This window comes from Zingiber officinale, chromosome 6A (assembly GCF_018446385.1).
Source record: "Zingiber officinale cultivar Zhangliang chromosome 6A, Zo_v1.1, whole genome shotgun sequence".
In the NCBI taxonomy this organism is placed as follows: domain Eukaryota; kingdom Viridiplantae; phylum Streptophyta; class Magnoliopsida; order Zingiberales; family Zingiberaceae; genus Zingiber; species Zingiber officinale.
The window spans coordinates 46,961,077-46,982,798 of NC_055997.1; the positions used below are offsets into that span (position 1 = coordinate 46,961,077).

The 21,722-nt window shown below is 38.2% G+C and overlaps 1 protein-coding gene across 1 annotated transcript; it reads right to left on the reverse strand.

Moving 5' to 3' along the window:
* Nucleotides 1-1,543: 1,543 nt before the first annotated feature.
* Nucleotides 1,544-21,406, reverse strand: LOC121994784 (F-box/LRR-repeat protein At3g48880-like). The gene is made up of 3 exons (XM_042548705.1): nucleotides 21,316-21,406; nucleotides 2,129-2,402; nucleotides 1,544-2,045 (listed from the first exon to the last, which is right to left on the reverse strand). Exons 1-3 carry the CDS (start codon nucleotides 21,404-21,406, stop codon nucleotides 1,544-1,546), a joined length of 867 nt encoding a protein of 288 aa, XP_042404639.1.
* Between the last annotated feature and the right edge of the window lie 316 nt (nucleotides 21,407-21,722).

The window sequence follows — 21,722 nt, forward strand, 5'->3', positions numbered from 1 at the left end:
CGCAAATTCTTAATGACGAAGCTGCAAACATGCAGCAAAAGGCTGAGAAGAGCATGCACCTGGTCGATAGGGCAATTGGCATATTGTAAGAACTGAACACTAAACAAAGAGGGAAATGAACATCAAACTGTTGTCTTTAATAACATTGGCAATGGTCCATTTTGCAGGAAAATGATGACCATCTTCATCATTGTGCCAAATCTTATAGTTGTTCTTGCAGTTGTTGGTAAATCTTGCGTTAACCATCTTTTATTAATTTTTTTACCACATTAATTTTACATCTAATTGTTTTATTTCCTTCCTTGTTGCAGTCTTGAGGCCTCTGAGACTAAGACTTAGCCGGACTTTTTCTCTGTAAGTAAGCAAATTTAACTAGTCGTCAAGTCAGTTAAGAGTTCAGATCTCACTGTAAAATAACAGAGATCATAAAGATCTCCAAAAATCCAATTCGTATTTTTAATGTAAAATCCAACATTATCTTTCTAATCTGACAGGTCTATCATCTTTTGCTGGCTACTTACATTTGCCTTGTGGGTATTCTTTGGAATATATTTCTTCCTATCTAAGTACGTAAAAAATGTACTCTGTATGAGCACTTGTTTTTTCACAATTACGATCAAGTTAATTCTCCTAAATTTGCAGGTTCTATGTTAGACACCACTGGAATAAGGTCTGGCTCCCTGGATTCAACTACCATTTTCCAGATTTTTCCACTTCGTGAAACCAGAGGGAACTTAGGACAACAATATGCAAAAATTGAAAAGGAAGTTATGAAAAACAATATCAAGATATGTCTGCAGAGCCAGTTTAAGAATGTATACCTTGTGCAATAGGAATGATTGGCCATCCACATAAATAGTTACATCCCCAGCAACGTCCGAGAATATCCTACACAAAACAAAACGGCATTTCTTTATAGAGGAAACGCAGCGATGTCACAATTCTAAAGATGCTAAGAACGATACCAAGTCATCAGACTGGCTATTCTCTTTGTCATTGAAATTAAAGAAAGAAAGGCAAAACGACAGGATAATCTCAAGAAACCATCAAGAACCATAAAGATTTGAAGCGATAAGAAGAGACAAGTTTCAGGAAAAAAAAAAGAAGAGGTTTTCACGAAAAGAGCATTTGCAATAGATGTCCTTCAAAACCAATTAAACGCCATTAAATGCGTGCTTTATTTGACATTAATTGATCATCCATTATATCATCCCCTGGCAATCGCAAGAACAAGATAGTCGTGATATCACAAGAAAGCGAAGTCGAAGTGGATGACCTCCTGCTGATCGGTGCACATAACCGGGAGAGAGTAAAGAGGTGTCCGGCGTAGCTCCCATGACCTCCTCCCTTCACTTCACTTCACTTCACTTATCCTCTCTCTCTTTCTCCTTCTCTAAACACACTGCAAGATAAAGAGAAAGCGAAGACAGGGTCGTGTTTAGGGACTGAGGGAACAGAAAGAAACTCAAGTGCAGTTCCAACTGTGACCCTCGATAATTCTATAGTTCACAGTATGAATCTCATCAAACCCCTTGGCTACGAATTACAGATCTAAAGTAGATAAAAAGAAAGAGACCTGTAAAGCGGACCTACTGCCAATGTTCGAACAGGTGTAAGAATATACGAGCGTTGACCCCTCGTGCTCGAACCGCTCGATGCGCGACACCAGCTTCAGAATCTCGTCGTCCGCCTGGAATCCGAGGCAATCCTTTACGATCAACGTTTCCAGCTTCCGGCAGCCGCCGATGACCACCAACAGCTCGTCCTTGGTCAAGTAGGACTTGCTCAACTCCAGGTGCTTCAGTTCCGGCAGGCACCGCGCCAGGGCCTTGGCGTCCTCGCGCCTGATTAGCCCGCGCACCTTCAACCCGACGAACCGCGGGCAGTTACGGCCGATCTCGGCGACCGCCTCCAGGAATGAGGAGGGCTTGGTCTCCATCTCCAGATGCTCCAGATCCTTCCACCGCCACACCAGCTCCGGGATTCGAAGGTCGTCCTCCAGCATCAGGTTGTCCGGCAAAGCCAGCGCCTTCAATCTCAGGCATCTGCGCTAATAATCGATGAGCAAATTCGTCGAACAGGTAGTGAGCGATGAGGGCGACGAAACCAGAAGGAGGCGTAGACTCACTTGACAGAGGCATAGGCAAGGTCGTGGATGGAGACGGCAGAGGAAAGGGGGAAGGCGAGTTGGTCGACGACGCAGCATGAGCGGTGGAGGGCGAAACGGAGGAAGGCGGAGAAGGAGAGGGGGGAGAGGAGGCGGTAGCGGAGCGCAAAGGCGCGGGAGAAAGGGCTCCAGGGTGTGAAATCGAGGGAGCGGAAGTTGAGGCGGCGCCAGCAGCTAGGGTCGAGGGAGGCACGGTACCAGGACTTGCAGACGAAGGGGACGGCGACGGCGAGATCTCCGAGGGCGAGGCGGCGGAAGGGGAAGAGGGAGATGAGGCTGAGGTTTAGGTTTAGGCTGAGAGAAGGGATAATGGTTTAGGTTTGGAGGGAATTTTTTGAAATGTTGTAAATTTTGGCCGGTGAAAAAATTAAATTATTTTTTTTTTGGTTCATTAACATCGGATTTAAAAAACCGCTGTTAAAATCGGTGTCTATTAACAAAAAAAAGGGCGCTCATAGACACCAGCTAAAAAACCGATGTCTATGAGCGAAAATCTGTGCTCATAGACATCAGTTTTTAGAAAAATCGGTGTAAAATACTCAAAGACATCGGTTTTTGCTTAAAACCGTTGTTGTTCCACCGATGTCTATGAGCGATTTTGTTGTAGTGAACTGCCCAACCAAAAGGAAGACAAAAAGCAAAGAAGAAAGAAGGCCCTAAAGGCGACGTGGGATGAATCTTCTTCGGAGGACGACGACGACGAACTCGATCAGACGAGTTTACTCGCATTGATGGCCCGGGACCAGATCGTCGAATCCGAGAGCGAGAGCGAGTCAGAGGCCGAGTCTGAGTGAAGCCACGGATCTGCATCCGTTTCTAAAGGGCCAGACTCCACTGTATGTATTCCTAGACTTAATAATTTAGTCAATTACTTATTACACAAGTTATCTAAGTCAAACCTTAAGATTAAGTCACTTCTAAAGGAAGTAGCTGCCCTTAAAGAAGTGACTAACACTAAATCCTTACCTGATCAAGTTCAGACTGGAAATTCAACTCAAGAACTTGAGGAAGAAAATTCTAGTTTGAAAAATCAGGTCAAGGATTTAAAAAATACCTTAGAACGGTTTTCTTTGGGCTCCAAGAATCTTGACCTAATTCTTGGGACACAAGGAGCCGTTTACAATAGAACTGGGCTAGGATATAAAACTAAAAAGAAATATAAATCTTATTTATCCTTAATAAACAAACAAAATAGTAAATCAGTCCAAGCATGGGTCCCCAAGTCCAAATTGGTCAATCAAGTTGGACTTGGTCAATACTGGGTCCCGAAGGATCAAATACACTACCTCGATAGACCATATCGAGGATATGATCCAGGGGGAGTTAAAAGAAAAACGATCTTAATAAAACAAAATTCAAAATTAAATTATAAATTCAAAAATCAAAATCAAATTAAAAATTCGAAATTAAATTATAAATTCAAAATTCAAAAATCAAAATCAAATTAAAAATTCGAAATTAAATTATAAATTCAAAATTCAAAATTCAAATTCAAAATTAAAAATTAAATTATAAATTCAAAATTCAAAAATCAAAATCAAATTAAAAATTCAAAATTAAATTATAAATTCAAAATTCAAAAATCAAAATCAAATTAAAAATTTGAAATTAAATTATAAATTCAAAATTCAAAATCAAATTCGAATTCAAATCAAATAAAATATAGATGGAGGATCCAGAATAGCTGGTACCCCCAACTGAACTACCCGATAGGGTAACTGAACTTAATCTACCCTAAATGGGTAAAACAAGAGTAGATTACCCGGCAGGGTAATTAAGGTTAGATTAAAACGGGCTAGGTTTAACTTGACCCACAGTACTGGTGAAATTTTTGGATGATAGTACGTTAGAGAAGCTTGGGCATCGCATGTCTAGGAAGATATGACTTCGACCTGGTGCATTTGGCCAAGTGGAACTGACCGAAGCTACCCTTAAATGGATCCTAACTAGTTAGACCAAGGTTTAGTATTAAGTTCAATGGGTAGGACTATTTGGAAAACCTTGAAGGCATGGTTACTTTAATGAGTTCCTTGTGACTCACCATAGCCCAGAAGTTTATCCAAAGAATGCTTACTTGTTGAACCCAAAGCTAAACCTGAATCTAACACAAAGTTAAACCTTACCCTAAAATTCAACCATAATTCATCTCACAACAATTATAGGGTTCCCTGATTGAAAATTTAGATCGGGTGAGATGATTAAGAAATTAAACAATTAAAATTAATTTTAAAACTTAATTTCAAAACTATTTTAAAACATAATTTCAAAACTAATTTTAAAACATAATTTCAAAATAATTTTAAAATGTAATTTCAAAATGATTTTAAAACTTAATTTCAAAATAATTTTAAAACTTAATTTCAAAATAATTTTAAAACTTAATTTCAAAATTATTTTAAAACTTAATTTCAAAATAATTTTAAAAACTTAATTTCAAAATGATTTTAAAACTTAATTTCAAAATAATTTTAAAATATAATTTCAAAATAATTTTAAAACTTAATTTTAAAATGATTTTAAAACTTAATTTCAAAATGATTTTAAAACTTAATTTCAAAATTTTTTTAAAACTTAATTTCAAAATGATTTTAAAACTTAATTTCAAAATAATTTTAAAACTTAATTTCAAAATAATTTTAAAACTTAATTTCAAATGATTTTAAAACTTAATTTCAAAATGATTTTAAAACCTAATTTCAAAATAATTTTAAAACTTAATTTCAAATTGATTTTAAAACTTAATTTCAAAATGATTTTAAAACTTAATTTCAAAATGATTTCAAAACTATTTTAAAACTTAATTTCAAAATAATTTTAAAACTTAAATTAATTTCAAAATTATTTTAAATCTTATTTAAAACCTTTTCATAAACTTTTCAAAATGTTAATTAAAAACAACCATAGGATTAATTGCTTGCTTAGATTGGGTGAGATAGAAAACTAAAGAGTCTACTTCAATTAAGCTATCTTTAAATCCATTAAATCAATTCAACTACTTCATGTGTAGGAATTGGACCAATGGATGTTGGATAGTGGAAGCTCTAGACACATGACTGGAGATAAATTGAAGTTTACTAAACTCAAGTACAAGAATTTAGGATCGGTTGCATTCGGCAACGTCGGTAAACTTAAAGTAATCGGAAAAGGTAATATTGAACTTAGTTCCGATTTCATTATTCGAAATGTTTTATTGGTTGAAAATTTTAACTTTAATTTACTAAGTATAAGTCAATTGTGTGACAGTGGATATCTAGTCAATTTTGATAAATCTGGGTGTCTAGTTAAAAACATCGAAAACCCTGAGATTAGACTTAAGGGGCTTAGGAAGAATAACATCTACACAATTGACCTATCAATATCCTCAATAAAGTGTCTCTTGACACAACAAGAGGAAACTCAATTGTGGCACAGAAGACTGGGTCACACTCACACTAGACTCATTTCAAAAATGAGTCAAAATGGTCTAGTTAGAGGTTTGCCCAAATTAAAATTTATTGAAAACTCAATCCGTGATGCATGTCAAAAAGGAAAACAAACCAAGTCAACCCACAAGTCAACCAACCTAGAAAGAACTAACTCCCTACTTGAGCTCCTTCACCTTGACCTATTTGATTCACATGGAGCCAAATCACTAAGCAAGAACCAATATTGCTTGGTGATAATTGATGACTTCTCTAGGTACACATGGGTAAAATTCCTAAAAACAAAAGATGAAACCTATGAAACATTTAGTAATTTTTTCAAATTAACGGAAAATGAAAAAGATACTAAAATTAAAAGAATAAGAAGTGATCATGGGGGGGGGGGGGAATTTGAAAATCATAAGTTTACCCAATTTTGTAAAATAAATGGATACCAACATGAATTTTCATGTCCTAGAACCCCCCAACAAAATGGTCTAGTGGAATATAAAAATAGAACACTACAAGAAGCCGCTAGGACTATGTTAAACGAATATAATTTAAATCATCAATTTTAGGCTGAAGCAATAAATACTGCAAATTATATTCAAAACAGAATTTTAATTAACAAACCTCACAATAAAACACCCTATGAACTTTATTACCATAAAATTCCCAACCTAAACTATTTAAAAGTATTTGGTTGTAAAGTTCACATTTTAAATACTAAAGATTATTTAGGAAAATTTACACCCAAGTCTAACCAAGGAATATTCTTGGGATACTCCTCAACCAATAGGGCCTTTAGAGTATATAATCAAAATACCTTAAAAGTTGAAGAAACAACTAATGTTATCTTTGATGAAGAAACCAACCCATGTAATATAATTGAAAATATTGACATCAATCCAAGAACTATAGAAGATGATGAAATCCAACCTAACCTTAATAAACCAGAAGAACCAGTTTCTGATCCACACATAAGACCAACTAGAGTAAGTACCTCTCACCCACCTGACCAAATTTTGGGTGACCCAAACCTAGGAGTCAGAACTAGATCCTCCTATAGAAATCTTAGTCAGATTGCCCTTATTTCTAAAATTGAACCCAAGACTATAGAAGAAGCCCTACCTGACCCAGACTAGATCATTGCAATGCAGGAAGAATTAGCACAATTTGAAAGAAACCAAGTCTGGGACCTTGTACCTAAACCCATAGATAAATCAATAATAGACACCAAATAAGTTTTTAGAAACAAGTTGGATGATTAGGGTAATATAATAAGAAACAAAGATAGACTAGTAGTCGAAGGGTTTAGTCAAGTTGAAGGCTTAGACTATGATGAAACCTATGCACCGGTAGCTAGACTCGAATCCATTAGAATGTTATTAGCCTATGCAGCAAATAAAGGGTTTAAGTTATACCAAATGGATGTTAAGTCAGCCTTTATAAATGGGTTCATCAAGGAAGAGGTCTATGTAAGCCAACTCCCAGGATTTGAAGACCTAGACTACCCAAACCATGTATTTAAACTAAAAAAGGCGTTATATGGACTAAAACAAGCCCCTAGGGCATGATATGAAAGATTATCTAACTACTTAATATCCAAAGGCTTTAACCAAGGACAAATAGATCCAACCCTATTTGTAAAAACTATAGAGAAAGATATCTTTATAGCTCAAATCTATGTTGACGATATAATTTTTGGCTCAACTAACTCTAAGTTTTTAAAAGAATTCGTTAAATTAATGGAAAATGAATTTGAAATGAGTATGGTTAGGGAACTCAACTTTTTCTTAGGCTTACAAATAAAACAAACCAAAGATGGAATCTACATTTATCAAACTAAATATGCTAAGGAATTAATTAAAAAATTTTGCATGGAAAATTCAAAAATTATAAATACTCCAATGGCAACCAACATTAACATTGACTCTGACCCTGAAGAATAACCAATAGATCCAAAGTACTATAGGAGTGCCATAGGTAGCTTACTCTACCTAACTGCAAGCCGACCCGATATATTGTTTGTAGTAGGAATGTGCGCAAGATACCAATCCTGTGCAAAAGAGTCACACCTAACATATGTTAAAAGAATACTTAGGTACATTAAAGGAACTCTAAATGTAGGACTCTGGCACCCTAGAACTTGCACCTTTGACCTTTATGGCTCTTCTGATTCGGACTATGCAGGGTGCAAACTAGACAGAAAAAGTACAAGTGGTAGCTGCCAAATTCTAGGTCAGTGCCTAGTCAGTTGGTCAAGCAGAAAGCAACATTGTGTTGCTCTATCCACCACAGAAGTTGAATACATAGCTCTAGGAGAATGTGCATCTCAAATGTTGTGGATGATGCATACATTAAAAGACTATCAACTAGAATATAAAAATATAAAAATATAAAAATCTTTATTGATAATATCAGCTCAATTAATCTGACCAAAAATCCTATTCACCATTCTAGGACTAAACACATAGAGGTAAAACATCATTTTGTAAGGGATCACGTAGCTAAGGGTGAAATTGCACTCAACCATGTTGAGTCCAAATCAAACCTAGCTGACATTTTTACAAAACCCTTACCTGAACTTGAGTTCAGTGCACTTAGAAGGCAAATAAGAATGTGTTGGGTAGAGTAGGTGTCTCGTTTTATTTAATTATCTTGTTTTTTTTAATTCTAGGAAAAATAATTTTCAAAATTTCAATTTATTAGATTTTTCAAAAATTGGACTTAGCCTAAGTTTACCCCCTAGAAATCATGTTCCCCTAGACTTAAGCCAGAGCATCTCACAAACACCTAGGTATACCTTGATTGTGTTTGAAAGACATAGAACGGTGTGAGATGCATAGGGTACAGCCTGGACTCAAGAATACTTATATCTGTGCATCAATATGAGTCTGGGCATTAAACACGTAATATACATCAATCAAGTCAAGTTTTCCAGCTCTAGTCAAATCTAACTGGACCAAATTAACTTAACTTGACTAACCATGTGAAAGCTGTTGCCCTGTAGGCAATCAGCAAGTAGCTAAAGGTTAGACAGTTGGTAAAGGATACTCAGTTTTCTGGTTAAGCATGTTTGATCTTTAGGGCTCTGATACCTCTTAAAGTCAATCTATTTAACTTGACTCATGCTTGGACTTAAGGACCAACCAATTTGATTAAATAAACTAAATTAAACATCATAGTTTTGCAAAATTCTTACTCATTGCCATTGAAATCTAACTCTTTATAAATTCTTACTAAGCTAATTTTTTTTACCTTAAAGTATTAAAAATCATAGTTTGCAAAATTCTTACTCATTGCCTTCAAAATAATTTTTGCTAAGTAAAAAGAGACTTCAATATTCTTTAAGATTTTCAAAATCTAGCTAAGTATATTTCAAAAATCAACTAAGTTTCAAAAGTGGCTAAAATCGTTCTTAATAGTCTACTAAATATTAGCCTTTTAAACTTAGTTAAAAATTTTTCCAAAGTAATTTACCATTCATAAGCCTAATCTATTTTTTTCCTAAGAAAAATTAAAAATTGCTTGAAACTGGCTTATTTTTTGATAAATGGCAAAGGGGAAGAGTAGGGAAATTCAAAGTAAAACAAAATAAAAATCTAATTCAAAAGTAAAAGGAAGCTCTGTATTGAGGGGGAGCTTCACAAAAGTTTATGCTTTTATTTAAATTTATATACTTAAGCTTGTTCACTTAAAATCTATTAATATATTAATGCATCTATTTTACTTAGCTTTGAATTTGGGTTGCCATAATCAAAAAGGAGGAGATTGTTGGTGCGGGAAGCATCCGACGATCGAACCTAAGTTTTGATAATGGCAAAGGATTCAAAGTTAAGGTGTGTTATTATCTAACATGTTGAATGAGTGTTTCAAGAAAGTCCTAACTGCGGTTAGGCAGGTGAAAACCCTATGGGTGGTAACCCTAAGTCCTAGGGGGTGGTAACCCTAGGTGGAACAAAGTCCTAGCTGTGGTTAGGCAAAGGGAAAACCCTAGGGGGTGATAACCCTAGGTCATAGGGGGTGGTAACCCTATGCGGAAAGTCTTAGCAGGTCGATGGCTTTAGGTAAAAGTCCTAGGGGTGGTAACCCTAGGTGGAAAGTCCTGGTGTCGCGAACTAGGTGAAAGACTGGACTAGCCGGGAAGCGGATGTCCAGCAGAAAGTCTGGAAGCGTTGAGTGCTGAGCAAAAGTCCAGTTGATCTGGAGGATCGCACTGGCAACAGGTAAATCTCCTGAGTGGAGTAGGTGAGGACGCGTTCCCTGTAGAGGGAACAGTAGGCGTCGGGTCGACCTAGGATTTCCGGATAGTCTGATGACTATCGATAATATTTTGTTACCTTATTTATGACTTTATGTGCTAACTTTGTGTTGCAGGATATTGTTTGGGACTAACATGTCTTGCAGGTACAAAATAATAAAGTCTTCCCTCGGATGAACAGTGTCCGAGGCGCCTCCATGGAGCTTGGAGGCGCCTCGGGTACAAAGCTGGAGCTGGCTACGAAGCACCTTGGGAGGCGCCTTGAAGGAGTCATAAGGCGCCTTGGAAGGCGCCTTGAATGGGGCATAAGGTGCCTTGAGCAGATGAACTTCAACCAGTTCAAGCTTGATCCACGCGGGTGACTCGGCAGTATGGAGGCGCCTTCGGAGGCTTCCAAGGCGCCTTGAACACCCTTTATAAGGGGGTTTCGAGCAGCACCTCAATTCATCTGATTACAAGTGATTCTCTTGCCACGTGCTGCTCCAAAAGACGTTTCGAAGTGCTGCTACTCGTGCTCGACGACCCAGAGCTCCGAGATCTCATTTTTGGTCGTCGGTATAGATTTATTTAACGCACTTATTGTAATACTTAGTTTGTAATAATCGTGCTTATAGTTGTTGCCCATCGAAAGCGATCAAGGATCGCGGGCTTTCGAGTAGGAGTCGTTACAGGCTCCGAACGAAGTAAAATCCTTCGTGTCTGTGTTTCATTATTTCATTTCCGCTGCTTTAATTTCTGAACGAATCTTTTTTACGATTCCAATAATCGAATACAATAGCCGCGAGCGCTATTCACCCCCCCTCTAGCGCGTTCTCGATTCAACAATATTAACCTACCTCCTTTAAGGTATATGCCAATTGATATGACTCTTCCTCCTTGGAGGCATATTTCGGTCGATATAGACCTACCTCCTTTCGAGGTATATCCCGGCCGATATTAGCCTACCTTCTCCGTTTGATTATATCCTTTTCCCTTCTTATCGGGGACCCATGAAACCTAACCCATATCATATACTAATCAAGATTCTACATTCTATGCTACACTATTTCTGCATATTATGCAAACATAAATTCTGCACTATAATACTTAACCAAACTGCACTATAATCTTTTTTTTTTAAAAAACTGCACTATAAGTTCCACCAAAAATCTGCATTACAAGGTCCACCAAAAATCTGCTCTATTAATTCCACCAAAAATCTGCACTACAAGTTCCACCAAAAATCTGCACTATAAAGTTAATTAAAATCTGCACTATAAAGTTAATTAAAATCTGCATTATAAGCTTACATAAAAATTTATACTATTAGCTTAATTAAAATCTGCACTATAGACTTAATTAAAATCTGGACTATAAATTACACCAAAAACTACACTATAAACTTAATTAAAATCTTCACTATAAGCTTAATTAAAATCTGCACTATAAGCTTACATAAAAATCTGCACTATAAGCTTAATTAAAATCTGCACTATAAATTCCACTAAAAATCTGCACTACAAGTTTCACCAAAAATCTGCACTATAAACTTAATCAAAATCTGCAATATAAGCTTAATTAAAATCGGCACTATAAGCTTACATAAAAATCTGCACTATAAGCTTAATTAAAATCTGCACTATAGGCTTAATTAAAATCTGCACTATAAGCTTACATAAAATTCTGTATTATAAGATTAATTAAAATCTGCACTACAAGCTTAATTAGAATCTGGACTATAAGCTTACATAAAAATCTGCATTATAAGCTTAATTAAAATCTGCACTATAAGCCTACATAAAAATCTACACTATAAACTTAATTAAAATCTGCACTATAGGCTTAATTAAAAATCTGCACTATAAGCTCACATAAAAATCTGAATTTCTAATTACAAGGGGAAAACAAATCTTGGATCTACTCTAAATTCCCAAGCAACCACAATCCTTTATAGCATATTCCGAAAACTAAAAGAAACACCAAATCAAAGCTCGAAACTACCCTTACCGCAGGTGAGTAGCACTTACCTTGGTGTTCTTAGACTCACAACCCAACAAGAAGGGCTTCTATGACCTTGGCCGGTCGCCGGAGACGATGCCCTAACTCCCTTTTGTTTTCTGCCCGAGTTCCGTCGTCGCACGCAGAAGAGAAGGAGAGAATGGTTTAGGTCACGGGAAAACAGAACATCAACTTATCCCTTTTTATAACTCAATATTTCTGTTAACTCCTTAAATAAATTTTTCTATCTTTACTAAACAGAACCGCCCACTTGGGCACTTGGTCAGCCGGATCTGCTTAAGGTTCAGGTCGAGTTGGAGGTTGCGGGTTCGAATCTCGGCTGCATCCCTTTTATTCCTATTTATTTTATGGTTTCCTATTAACTATTACTTAAATAAATTCCATTCCCCTTTTTAATCAGCAATGCTCTCTGGTACACTTGGCAGCCACGCTTTGCTAAATTTTAACCCGGTCAGAGGTCGCGGGTTCGATTCCTCAACCGCCCCTTTTATTCCCATTTATTTTCTGTTTCCTATTAACTATTACTTAAATATATTTCATTCCCCTTTTTAATCGGCAACGATCGCTGGGACACTTGGTCAGCCATGTTTTGCTAAATCTTGACCGGGTCAGAGGTCGCGGGTTCGATTCCTCAGCCACCCCTTTTTATTTCAATTTATTTCCTATTCCTCAACTACTGCTTAAATAGATTTTGCTCCTTCTTTAATCAGCAGCGCCCGCTTGGGCACTTGGTCAGTCGGATTCGCTTAAGAGTTGGCTCGGCCGGAGGTCTCCGGTTTGAATCTCGGCTTGGATATTATTTTTGTCGAAACTTCTTTCGTTTAGTAAAAATACCAAACGACCTCCAAAAATTACATAAAAATACTCTAAAAATTTCTAAAAATCTCTAGAATATTTCTAAAGCATTTCTAAATATTTTTACGTACTATTAGGACTCGTAATGAGGAATTTTGGGTCATTACAATTCTCCATATCTTATAAAAAGTTTGTCCTTGAACTTAGAATAATACTGGGCATTTCTGCCTCATGCTGTCCTCACGCTCCCTTGTAATTTCCTCGCGCTTCTGATGCCAAATGACCTTTACTAGTGATACTTCTTTGTTCGTTAATCTCTTAACTTCTCTGTCCATTATCACCTTTATTGCATTGTACTCATTAGTGGTCCTTGGAAGACATGTTATAAAGTCCCTGTAGACTGTAGGTGCATTAGTCACACCAAATGGCATGACTACAAACTCGTAGTGTCCATATCTGGCACTGGGAACTGTTCTGGGTGTATCTCTTCCTTTCACTTTCAACTGATGGTTCCCAGAATGTAGGTCTATTTAAGAGAACACTGTTGCTCCCTTTTAGATGATCAAATAGATCATCTATTCTGGGAAGAGAGTACTTGTCCTTAACTGTTACTTTGCTCAGCGCTCAAAAACTTTTATCTCACTTTAGCACTTATAAACAAATATTTATAAGGGTTTCTCTATGCTACAATTAATATGGAAAAGCATACTAAAAAAAAAATTTAAATACTTTCTTACTTGAAGACGGCAAGGCTGGTGCTGATGTGTGATGCTGGAGAATAGGTACTGCTCTGATACCAACTTGTAACACCCCACCCTCCTCACTACTTGTCTGTGAGGGCGGAGCGCTACTGGACTACTAACTATACTTTAACTAAAATTGTTCGCATGAAAATATCTATACTTAAAACTCACAAAAACTCAAAACATGCAATTAACTAGCAGCGGAAGACTAAATGACTCATCTATTTAAAAGAAAGAATTCTAAATACATGGCAATCTTAATAAATTTTTATGCTAAATCCCAAGGCTTCTATAGTCCAGGCATCACACATCCATCCGCACCTCCTTGTCGCATTCCTTTGCTATAACTTTTCATTTCCATTATCTGCAGTAAGAGGAAATGCAACTATAAGCAAAATTACTTAGTAAGCGCTATCTAACTCACAAAACTTGAATATGCATGTTGCTGGAAGAAATCAAAAACTAAATACTCAGAAAGAAATACTACTCATGCTCATCTAATAGCAAAAGAAACCTAGCATACTGAAATTGTGAGATATCAGAAAATAATTAAATAGGGTTATTTGAGGAATAGCCTTATAAAATTTTTCCGAAGTTGTTAGAAATTTTCTAGGAATTTTTCGGAGTTCGTAAGATGGGTTTTGAGGGGATCAATTTCAGGCGCGGATAAAGCATGTTTAGGATATCTATTTAAGAGAGAAAATGTTTATTATATAAATTGTTTTTTTTCCTTTTTCTTTTATTCCCTTCCCAAAGCGTCGTCCCCCCCCCCCAAACCCGAGCCTCCTTCCCGATCTCTCTTCAGTTTCCCCTCTCCTCCTCTGTTCTCTCTCGCGGACAAGCGACGACGACGGGAGCAAGGCTCCAGCTCCGGCGATCTTCCTTTACCAGCATCGACGCCCGTTGAGCACAGATCCGGGCGGCGCTGTTCCTCTCCGGATCGCATACATGGCGTCGCATCTCCTCTAGCCGACCTTTCTTCCCCGAACCAATTCCACTGTATCGATCCAGATCCACCTGATCGTCGGCGTGGAAGGGTCTTTAGGGCTCTGAGGGTAAGAAACCTCGACCGATCCTTTCTTCTTTACTTTCTTGTCTCTGCCCTAGATTACCGATGCACCTCCTTTTCTTTGAGGTTGATTTAGGTCACGGATTGGAGATGTTGCGATCATTGAGGTGTCAGACAGGGGCAAGAAGGATTGTTGCTTGATTTGTGATCTACACTGGTTGATCTCTTCTCTTGATCTGATCAGTGCGGTAAGTTTTGGTTACTATGATGTTCTGGTGTTGTGGTGTTCTTTGAGCCAGTAGGTTGTTGTTCTGTGGTGTTCTTGATCTCACCTTGATCCGAATGGTAGGGAAGAAATCCAGCAGAGAGGAGGTTCTGTTCCATTCTGTTGGGATCTGTGGATTTGCTTGGTTCCAGCCTCAACAGTAGGTTGTTTGCTGTGGTAAGTTGCTGTTGTCGATCACCACCTCCGCCTTCTTGATCCGGTTGATTTCAGTGAGGTGAGTTCTATTTTCTATGACCTGAAATTGTTAAAGTGTTAGCAAGAATTGGGATTATGAGATCTTTCCAGTAGCTTAATTAAGGTAATTGTAGGAGTAATTGAGTACATGATGTATTGATGAATTAGATTCATGTATTAGAGTAGGGTTGAATTGGATTACTAGATGGTTAGTATATCATTAGATGATACATGTTAATTATAGATTATGAGTTGATACATGAGTGATTGTGATTAGATTTGTTTGCTTAGATTAAACTAATGGAATGATTAGGGTTAAGACAATTAACCCTAGTCAACTATTGGATTTAATCTAAGTTTGGATTTCTAATCTAATTGGTGATTAGGGATTTGGAAACTAATCCTAATTAACCATTGGATTAATTATATAGGATAAGGTTGTGTGATTAGGGTTTTGCCCTAATTTAGTTTTAGGGATTTTATTTAGCTATTCATTTGGATTTAGCTAAATAAAATATATATATGTTCTTGACGCAGGACTTTGATTCGAGACGGGCGTCTCGACCTTGGATTGCTTGAGTGTACCTTCTTTTTGAGGCGGGTACCCTTTGACTTATCTTTTTGATAATATCTTATGATATGTGTAGTTTATATATAATTACTAGTGGTAGATGGTAGATTATCTCTTCCCTGGTCTTGGCTTAGTTGATACCTATCACATGCTTCTTCTATTAGTTGCTTTACTTTAGAACTGGATGCCTTTATCTTTTGTCGTGTGTATATGTGTTAATAGAGATAGAGATATTTATTGTGTTTCCCTCTATACTGGATTAGTTGATAGATATGTTGGATATGTGATATTGGATTCATGTTGTTTATTATCCTTGTTATATATGTGTTTATCTTTTTGACATCTACCCATATGGAGGAGGATATGTTCAGGTATGACACACTGTAGCCGCATGCACCATATTGCATGATTGCATGCTGGGCGATTGACGACTCCATTATTGTTGAGCTCGTCGGCCGGCTACATGGACCTCTGTACAAGTGACCACTGCATGGGTAGTGGCACAACACTTAGGGTGTGTATGGTAGGTTGCCCGGTGGTGCTCCGCTAGGACGCTCATGGGAAGCATGACAGGAGCGTGGTAGCACGCCGGGGTCCCTCCCCATCATTGCTTACCGGGAGATGAGAGCGTTACGCTCCTCACTATGTTTGAGGTAGGAGGATAGGTGTACTCTGACAGCATCCCGTCCACTCGGTCACTCATCAGGGGTAGTGACGACAGAGTGCACGGTTGTCACAACCCTACCCACTCGGTCTCACCATTGTGTGTGAGATGGCTGACTGGCAGTATGGGTGACCAGGACATGTCATTTGCATCATATGCACAGATTGCATTATTTATGATTGATGCATTTTGGTGATTGCATATGATTGACATGCATACAGGTTATATGCTTTTGCTATGACTTTTTTTATTTGTGTATGTTCACAGTCAGTTGCACAAGCCTCGCAGGCGAGTATAGTTTATTTCAATTATGCACTTCTTATTATTCTTGCAGTAGACTGTATTACATGCTTATTGTTGGTTACTGCAGTTTATTCAGTTATGCATACCTGTTATACTTAGGAGACTTTATTATATGTTATACTGTTAGGATACTGTACCATAGGATCGTTGCTGGTAGTAATATGTTGTTGTACATATCTATTGGATTACCTGCTGAGTTCTTTGAACTCACCCCGTTGTTACTATTTTTCAGGTTGAGGCCGTCAGGAGAGATTCCAGTTGATAGCCCCTTTGTTATAAGGATTTCTTATTTTAGATTTCTGTTATTGTTTCTATGCATATACTGATGATGTGGGTTTGTATTGTGGACATTGAACCTTCGGGTTTGCTACTTTTGTTTTCCGCTGCGGTTTTCTCATTACTTCGTGGATTTGTTTTCTTCGTTGTAGTGGAGTAGGATGTTTACATATATCTTCGAGGATTCTACATCGTCCTTCCTTATTAAACTGCGTGGATTGATTATATGTTGAACTGTGTGGAATGTTGATATAAACTGCGTGGTTTGTTTCTTATTTGTATTGTATTGTTTCGGCCTTGTGGGTCGATGTATAGATATATGTATTATCGATTCATATTGTCACCCGTACAGGGGAGATACTGCCGAAATTTCTTCGGACAGGGACTACCTGGGGCGTGACAATATTTTTGGTATCAGAGTAACGTACACGATACTTGCTCTTCGTTTTAGATTTTCGAGGTTTATCTTCTACCAATTTAATTGGTATCAGAGCAGGTTACGATACTTGCTAGGCATTTTGGATTTTTGAGTTTATCTGATACAAATTTATTTGGTATCAGAGCTAGGCTCCGATTTCAGATTTTTGTGTCCTGGAGTTTGCGAGCGTATTTGGATATTTTCAGATTTGTACGGATTCTATCGATTTTTTTTCGTTTCGGAATTCCGAGGTATTTTGATGAGGTTTTATTGGTTCTATTTGGGACTAAGCAGCGATAGGACATCTCCAGACAGCAAATAGGTAAAATAAGTAATTTTATAGTTTTCATACTTGTAGTGATATTTGGGTAACATTTTGTTTACAGATATGACACATACACGTGTTCCGGTACCGAGACGTGGAAGTCCACGTAAGAGGGCGATAGATTATCCTGAGACAGAGTCTTCGGAGAGATCTGCTATGGTCGAGCTTGTCCGTTAGGGTCAGACTCGTTAGGATATTATAGGCACGTCAGATTATAAGATCCCGACGGTTCCGACTTTAGAGGTACATACCTTGACTGTACCACTAGTGGTATCACCTTCAGTATATCTGGCTCCCCCTCCAGTCGTGCCTACTACTGCGTACTTGAGGTACGAGATGAGGCAGAGATCTGGTGGGACATGCAGCGCTCGATTATAAGCGAGCAGCATATTACCTGGACGAGATTTAGGGAGGCATTTAAGAGTCAGTATTTTCCCCGTGCGTATCAGATGACACGTCGGCAGGGAGAGGTAATTAGGGCTCCGAGGGTAAGTTAGCTTGGATTTCTCCTCTTCTCTGGAATTTCTCCGATATGTGCCCTAGCATTTTCTGCGATTCCTCAATCCTCTTCTTGTTTCACCGATACACATTCTTGATCCTCATCTTCTTGTGGTTGATTAGGTTTAGGTTAAAGATGATGGGATCAATTGTAGCTTTCTGCAGAGGCAAGTATGGTGGAATCCGGTAGAGGGGTGTTGTTGGGTGGCTTTCTAGGTTTCGGCAACAACTATCCAGGTTGTGGTAAGACGACTAGGTTATTTTCTTGAAGTAGTTCTTGTTGGAATGTTTGGTTGAATCCGTGATCTCCTTTATATTTGATCTGAACAGAGGAGTGGATTTTCCAACAAGTGTTGTTTCTGTGGATTTAGAATTGTGTAACGTGGGTGTTCTTGGTTCAGCTCTCCTTGTTCCAGAATCAACAGTAGCTGGGAATTGAGGTATGTGTAGAGATTTTTGATACATGTGTAGTTTTGATTTAGGGTTAGGTTTGAATTGAATTTTGGTTGGAACATATTGTAGATCATGTTTCGAATTTCGATATTTGTTAGATGATCATGTGTTAGATGATTAGGTATGATCTTGATACCTATTGATAATTAATCATCATTAGGTTGTGTAGATTAATTAGGTTATATGGATTTAGGTTTTGGATTTCTATCTAAAGGGTTGTTTGGGGTTAAGGTAATTAACCCTAATTAACCATTAGAAAAGTTGAGGGATATGGTTTAGGGTTTATCCCTAAATTTCTATTTAGGATTTATTTAGCTATTTGGTTGTATTCTAGCTAAATAAAAGTAAATGTATTTGTTTACACAGGACTCTGATTCGAGACGGGCGTCTCGACTTCGGATTTGGATTGACTATACCTTCTATTTGAGGCGGGTACCCTTTGACTTATCTTTTGATACTGTCTTGTGATATGTATAGTTTATATATAATTACTAGTGGTAGATGGTAGATTTATCTCTTCCCTGGTCTTAGCTTAGTTGATACCTATTACATGCTTCTTCTGTTAGTTGCTTTACTTTAGAACTGGATGCTTTTATCTTTTGCCATGTATATATATGTTTATGGAGATGGATAGGTACATTTAGTGTTACTTTCCACTGGATTAGTTGCTGTAGGTACTTGTTATATGTTGTTGGATTTATGTTGTTTATATCTCTGTTATATATGCGTTTACCTTTTTGGCACCTACGCATATGGAGGAGGATATGTTCAGGTATGATATACTGTAGCCGCACGCACCATATTGCATGATTGCATGCTGGGTGATTGACTACTCCATTATTGTTGAGCTCGTCGGCCGGCTACATGAGGGCCTGCACACAGCGTGACCACTGCATGGGTAGTGGCACAGCACTCAGGGTGTGTATGGCAGGTTGCTCGGTGGTGCACCGCCGCGGTGCTCATGGGTAGCGCGATACAGCGGGGTTGCAGCCGGGATCCCTCCCCGTCATCGCGTACCGGGAGATGAGAGCATTGCGCTCCCTCACTATGTCTGAGGTAGGAGGATAGGTGTACTCCGACAGCATCCTGTCCACTCGGTCACTCATCAGGGGTAGTGATGGCAGAGTGCACGGTGTCACAACCATACCCACTCAGTCTCGCCATCGCGTGTGAGACGGCTGACTGGCGTCAGGGGTGACCATGTCATATTGCATCATATACACGGATTGCATTCTTTATGATTGATGCATTTTGGTGAGTGCATATGATTGACATGCATACAGGATACATGCTTTTGCTCTGACTATTTTTATCTGTGTATGTTCACAGTCAGTTGCACAAGCCTCGCAGGTGAGTACAGTTTATTTCAGTTATGCATTTTCTTATTATTCTTGCTATATACTGTACTTTATGCCTATTGCTGGTTATTACAGTTTATTTCAGCTATGCATATCTGTTATATTGTTAGGAGACTGTACCATAGGTTGTACTGTTAGGAAACTGTACTGTAGGCTCTATGATTTAGTGTACTGTACCATAGGATGTTACTGGTGGTTATATGTTGCTGTACATATCTATTAGATTACCTGCTGAGTTCTTTGAACTCACCCCGTTGTTACTATTTTTCTGGTTGAGGCTGTCGGGAGATATTCCAGTCGCTAGCCCCATTATCGCGAGGATTTTCTTTGTCGGATAGTATTTTACTTTTGCATCTTATACACTTGTATTGCGGGGTTGTATTGTGGACATTGAACATTCTGGTTTACTACTTTTGTTTTCTGCTGCGGATTTTCTCACTACTTCGTGGATTTTATTTTCTTCGTTGTAGTGGAGTAGGATGTTTACATATATCTTCGAGGATTCTATATCGTCCTTCCTTATTAAACTGCGTGGATTGATTATATGTTGAATTGTGTGGAATGTTGATATAAACTGCGTGGTTTGTTTCTTATTTGTATTGTATTGTTCCTGCCGTGTGTGGCCGAGGTATAGATATATGTTTTCTGGATTCATATTGTCACCCGTACAGGGGAGATGCTGCCGAAATTTCTTCGGACAGGGACTACCTGGGGCGTGACACTGAATGCTCAGAAAGAAATACTACTCATGCTCATCTAATAGCAAAAGAAACATAGCATACTGAAATTGTGAGATATCGGAAAATTTAATTAAATAGGGTTATTTGAGGAATAGCCTTATAAAATTTTTCCGAAGTTGTTAGAAATTTTCTAGGAATTTTTCGGAGATCGTAAGACGAGTTTTGAGGGGATCAATTTCAGGCGCGGATAAAGCATGTTTAGGATATCTATTTAAGAGAGAAAATGTTTATTATATAAATTATTTTTTTTTCCTTTTACTTTTATTCCCTTCCCAAAGCGTCGTTCCCCCCCCCCCCCCAAAAAAAACCCGAGCCTCCTTCCCGATCTCTCTTCTGTTTCCCCTCTCCTCCTCCGTTCTCTCTCACGGACAAGCGACGGCGACGGGAGCAAGGCTCCATCTCCGGCGATCTTCCTTTACAGGCATCGGCGCCCGTTAAGCACAGATCCGGGCGGCGCTGTTCCTCTCTGGATCGCAGACATGGCGTCGCATCTCCTCTAGCCGACCTTTCTTACCCGATCCAACGCCACTGTATCGATCCAGATCCACCCGATCGTCGGCGTGGAAGGGTCTTTAGGGCACTTAGGGTAAGAAACCTCGACCGATCCTTTCTTCTTTACTTTCTTGTCTTTGCCCTAGATTACCGATGCACCTCCTTTTCTTTGAGGTTGATTTAGGTCACGGATTGGAGATGTTGGGATCATTGAGGTGTCAGACAGGGGCAAGAAGGATTGTTGCTTGATTTGTGGTCTACACTGGTTTATCTCTTCTCTTGATCCGATCAGTGAGGTAAGTTTTGGTTACTATGATGTTCTGGTGTTGTGGTGTTCTTTGAGCCAGTAGGTTGTTGTTCTGTGGTGTTCGTGATCTCACCTTGATCCGAATGGTAGGGAAGAAATCCAGCAGAGAGGAGGTTCTGTTCCATTCTGTTGGGATCTGTGGATTTGCTTGGTTCCAGCCTCATCAGTAGGTTGTTTGCTGTGGTAAGTTGCTGTTGTCGATCACCACTTCCGCCTTCTTGATCCGATTGATTTCAGTGAGGTGAGTTCTATTTTCTATGAGCTGAAATTGTTAAAGTGTTAGCAAGAATTGGGATTGTGAGATCTTTCCAGTAGCTTAATTAAGGTATTTGTAGGAGTAATTGAGTACATGATGTATTGATGAATTAGATTCATGTATTAGAGTAGGGTTGAATTGGATTACTAGATGGTTAGTATATCATTAGATGATACATGTTAATTATAGATTATGAGTTGATACATGAGTGATTGTGATTAGAT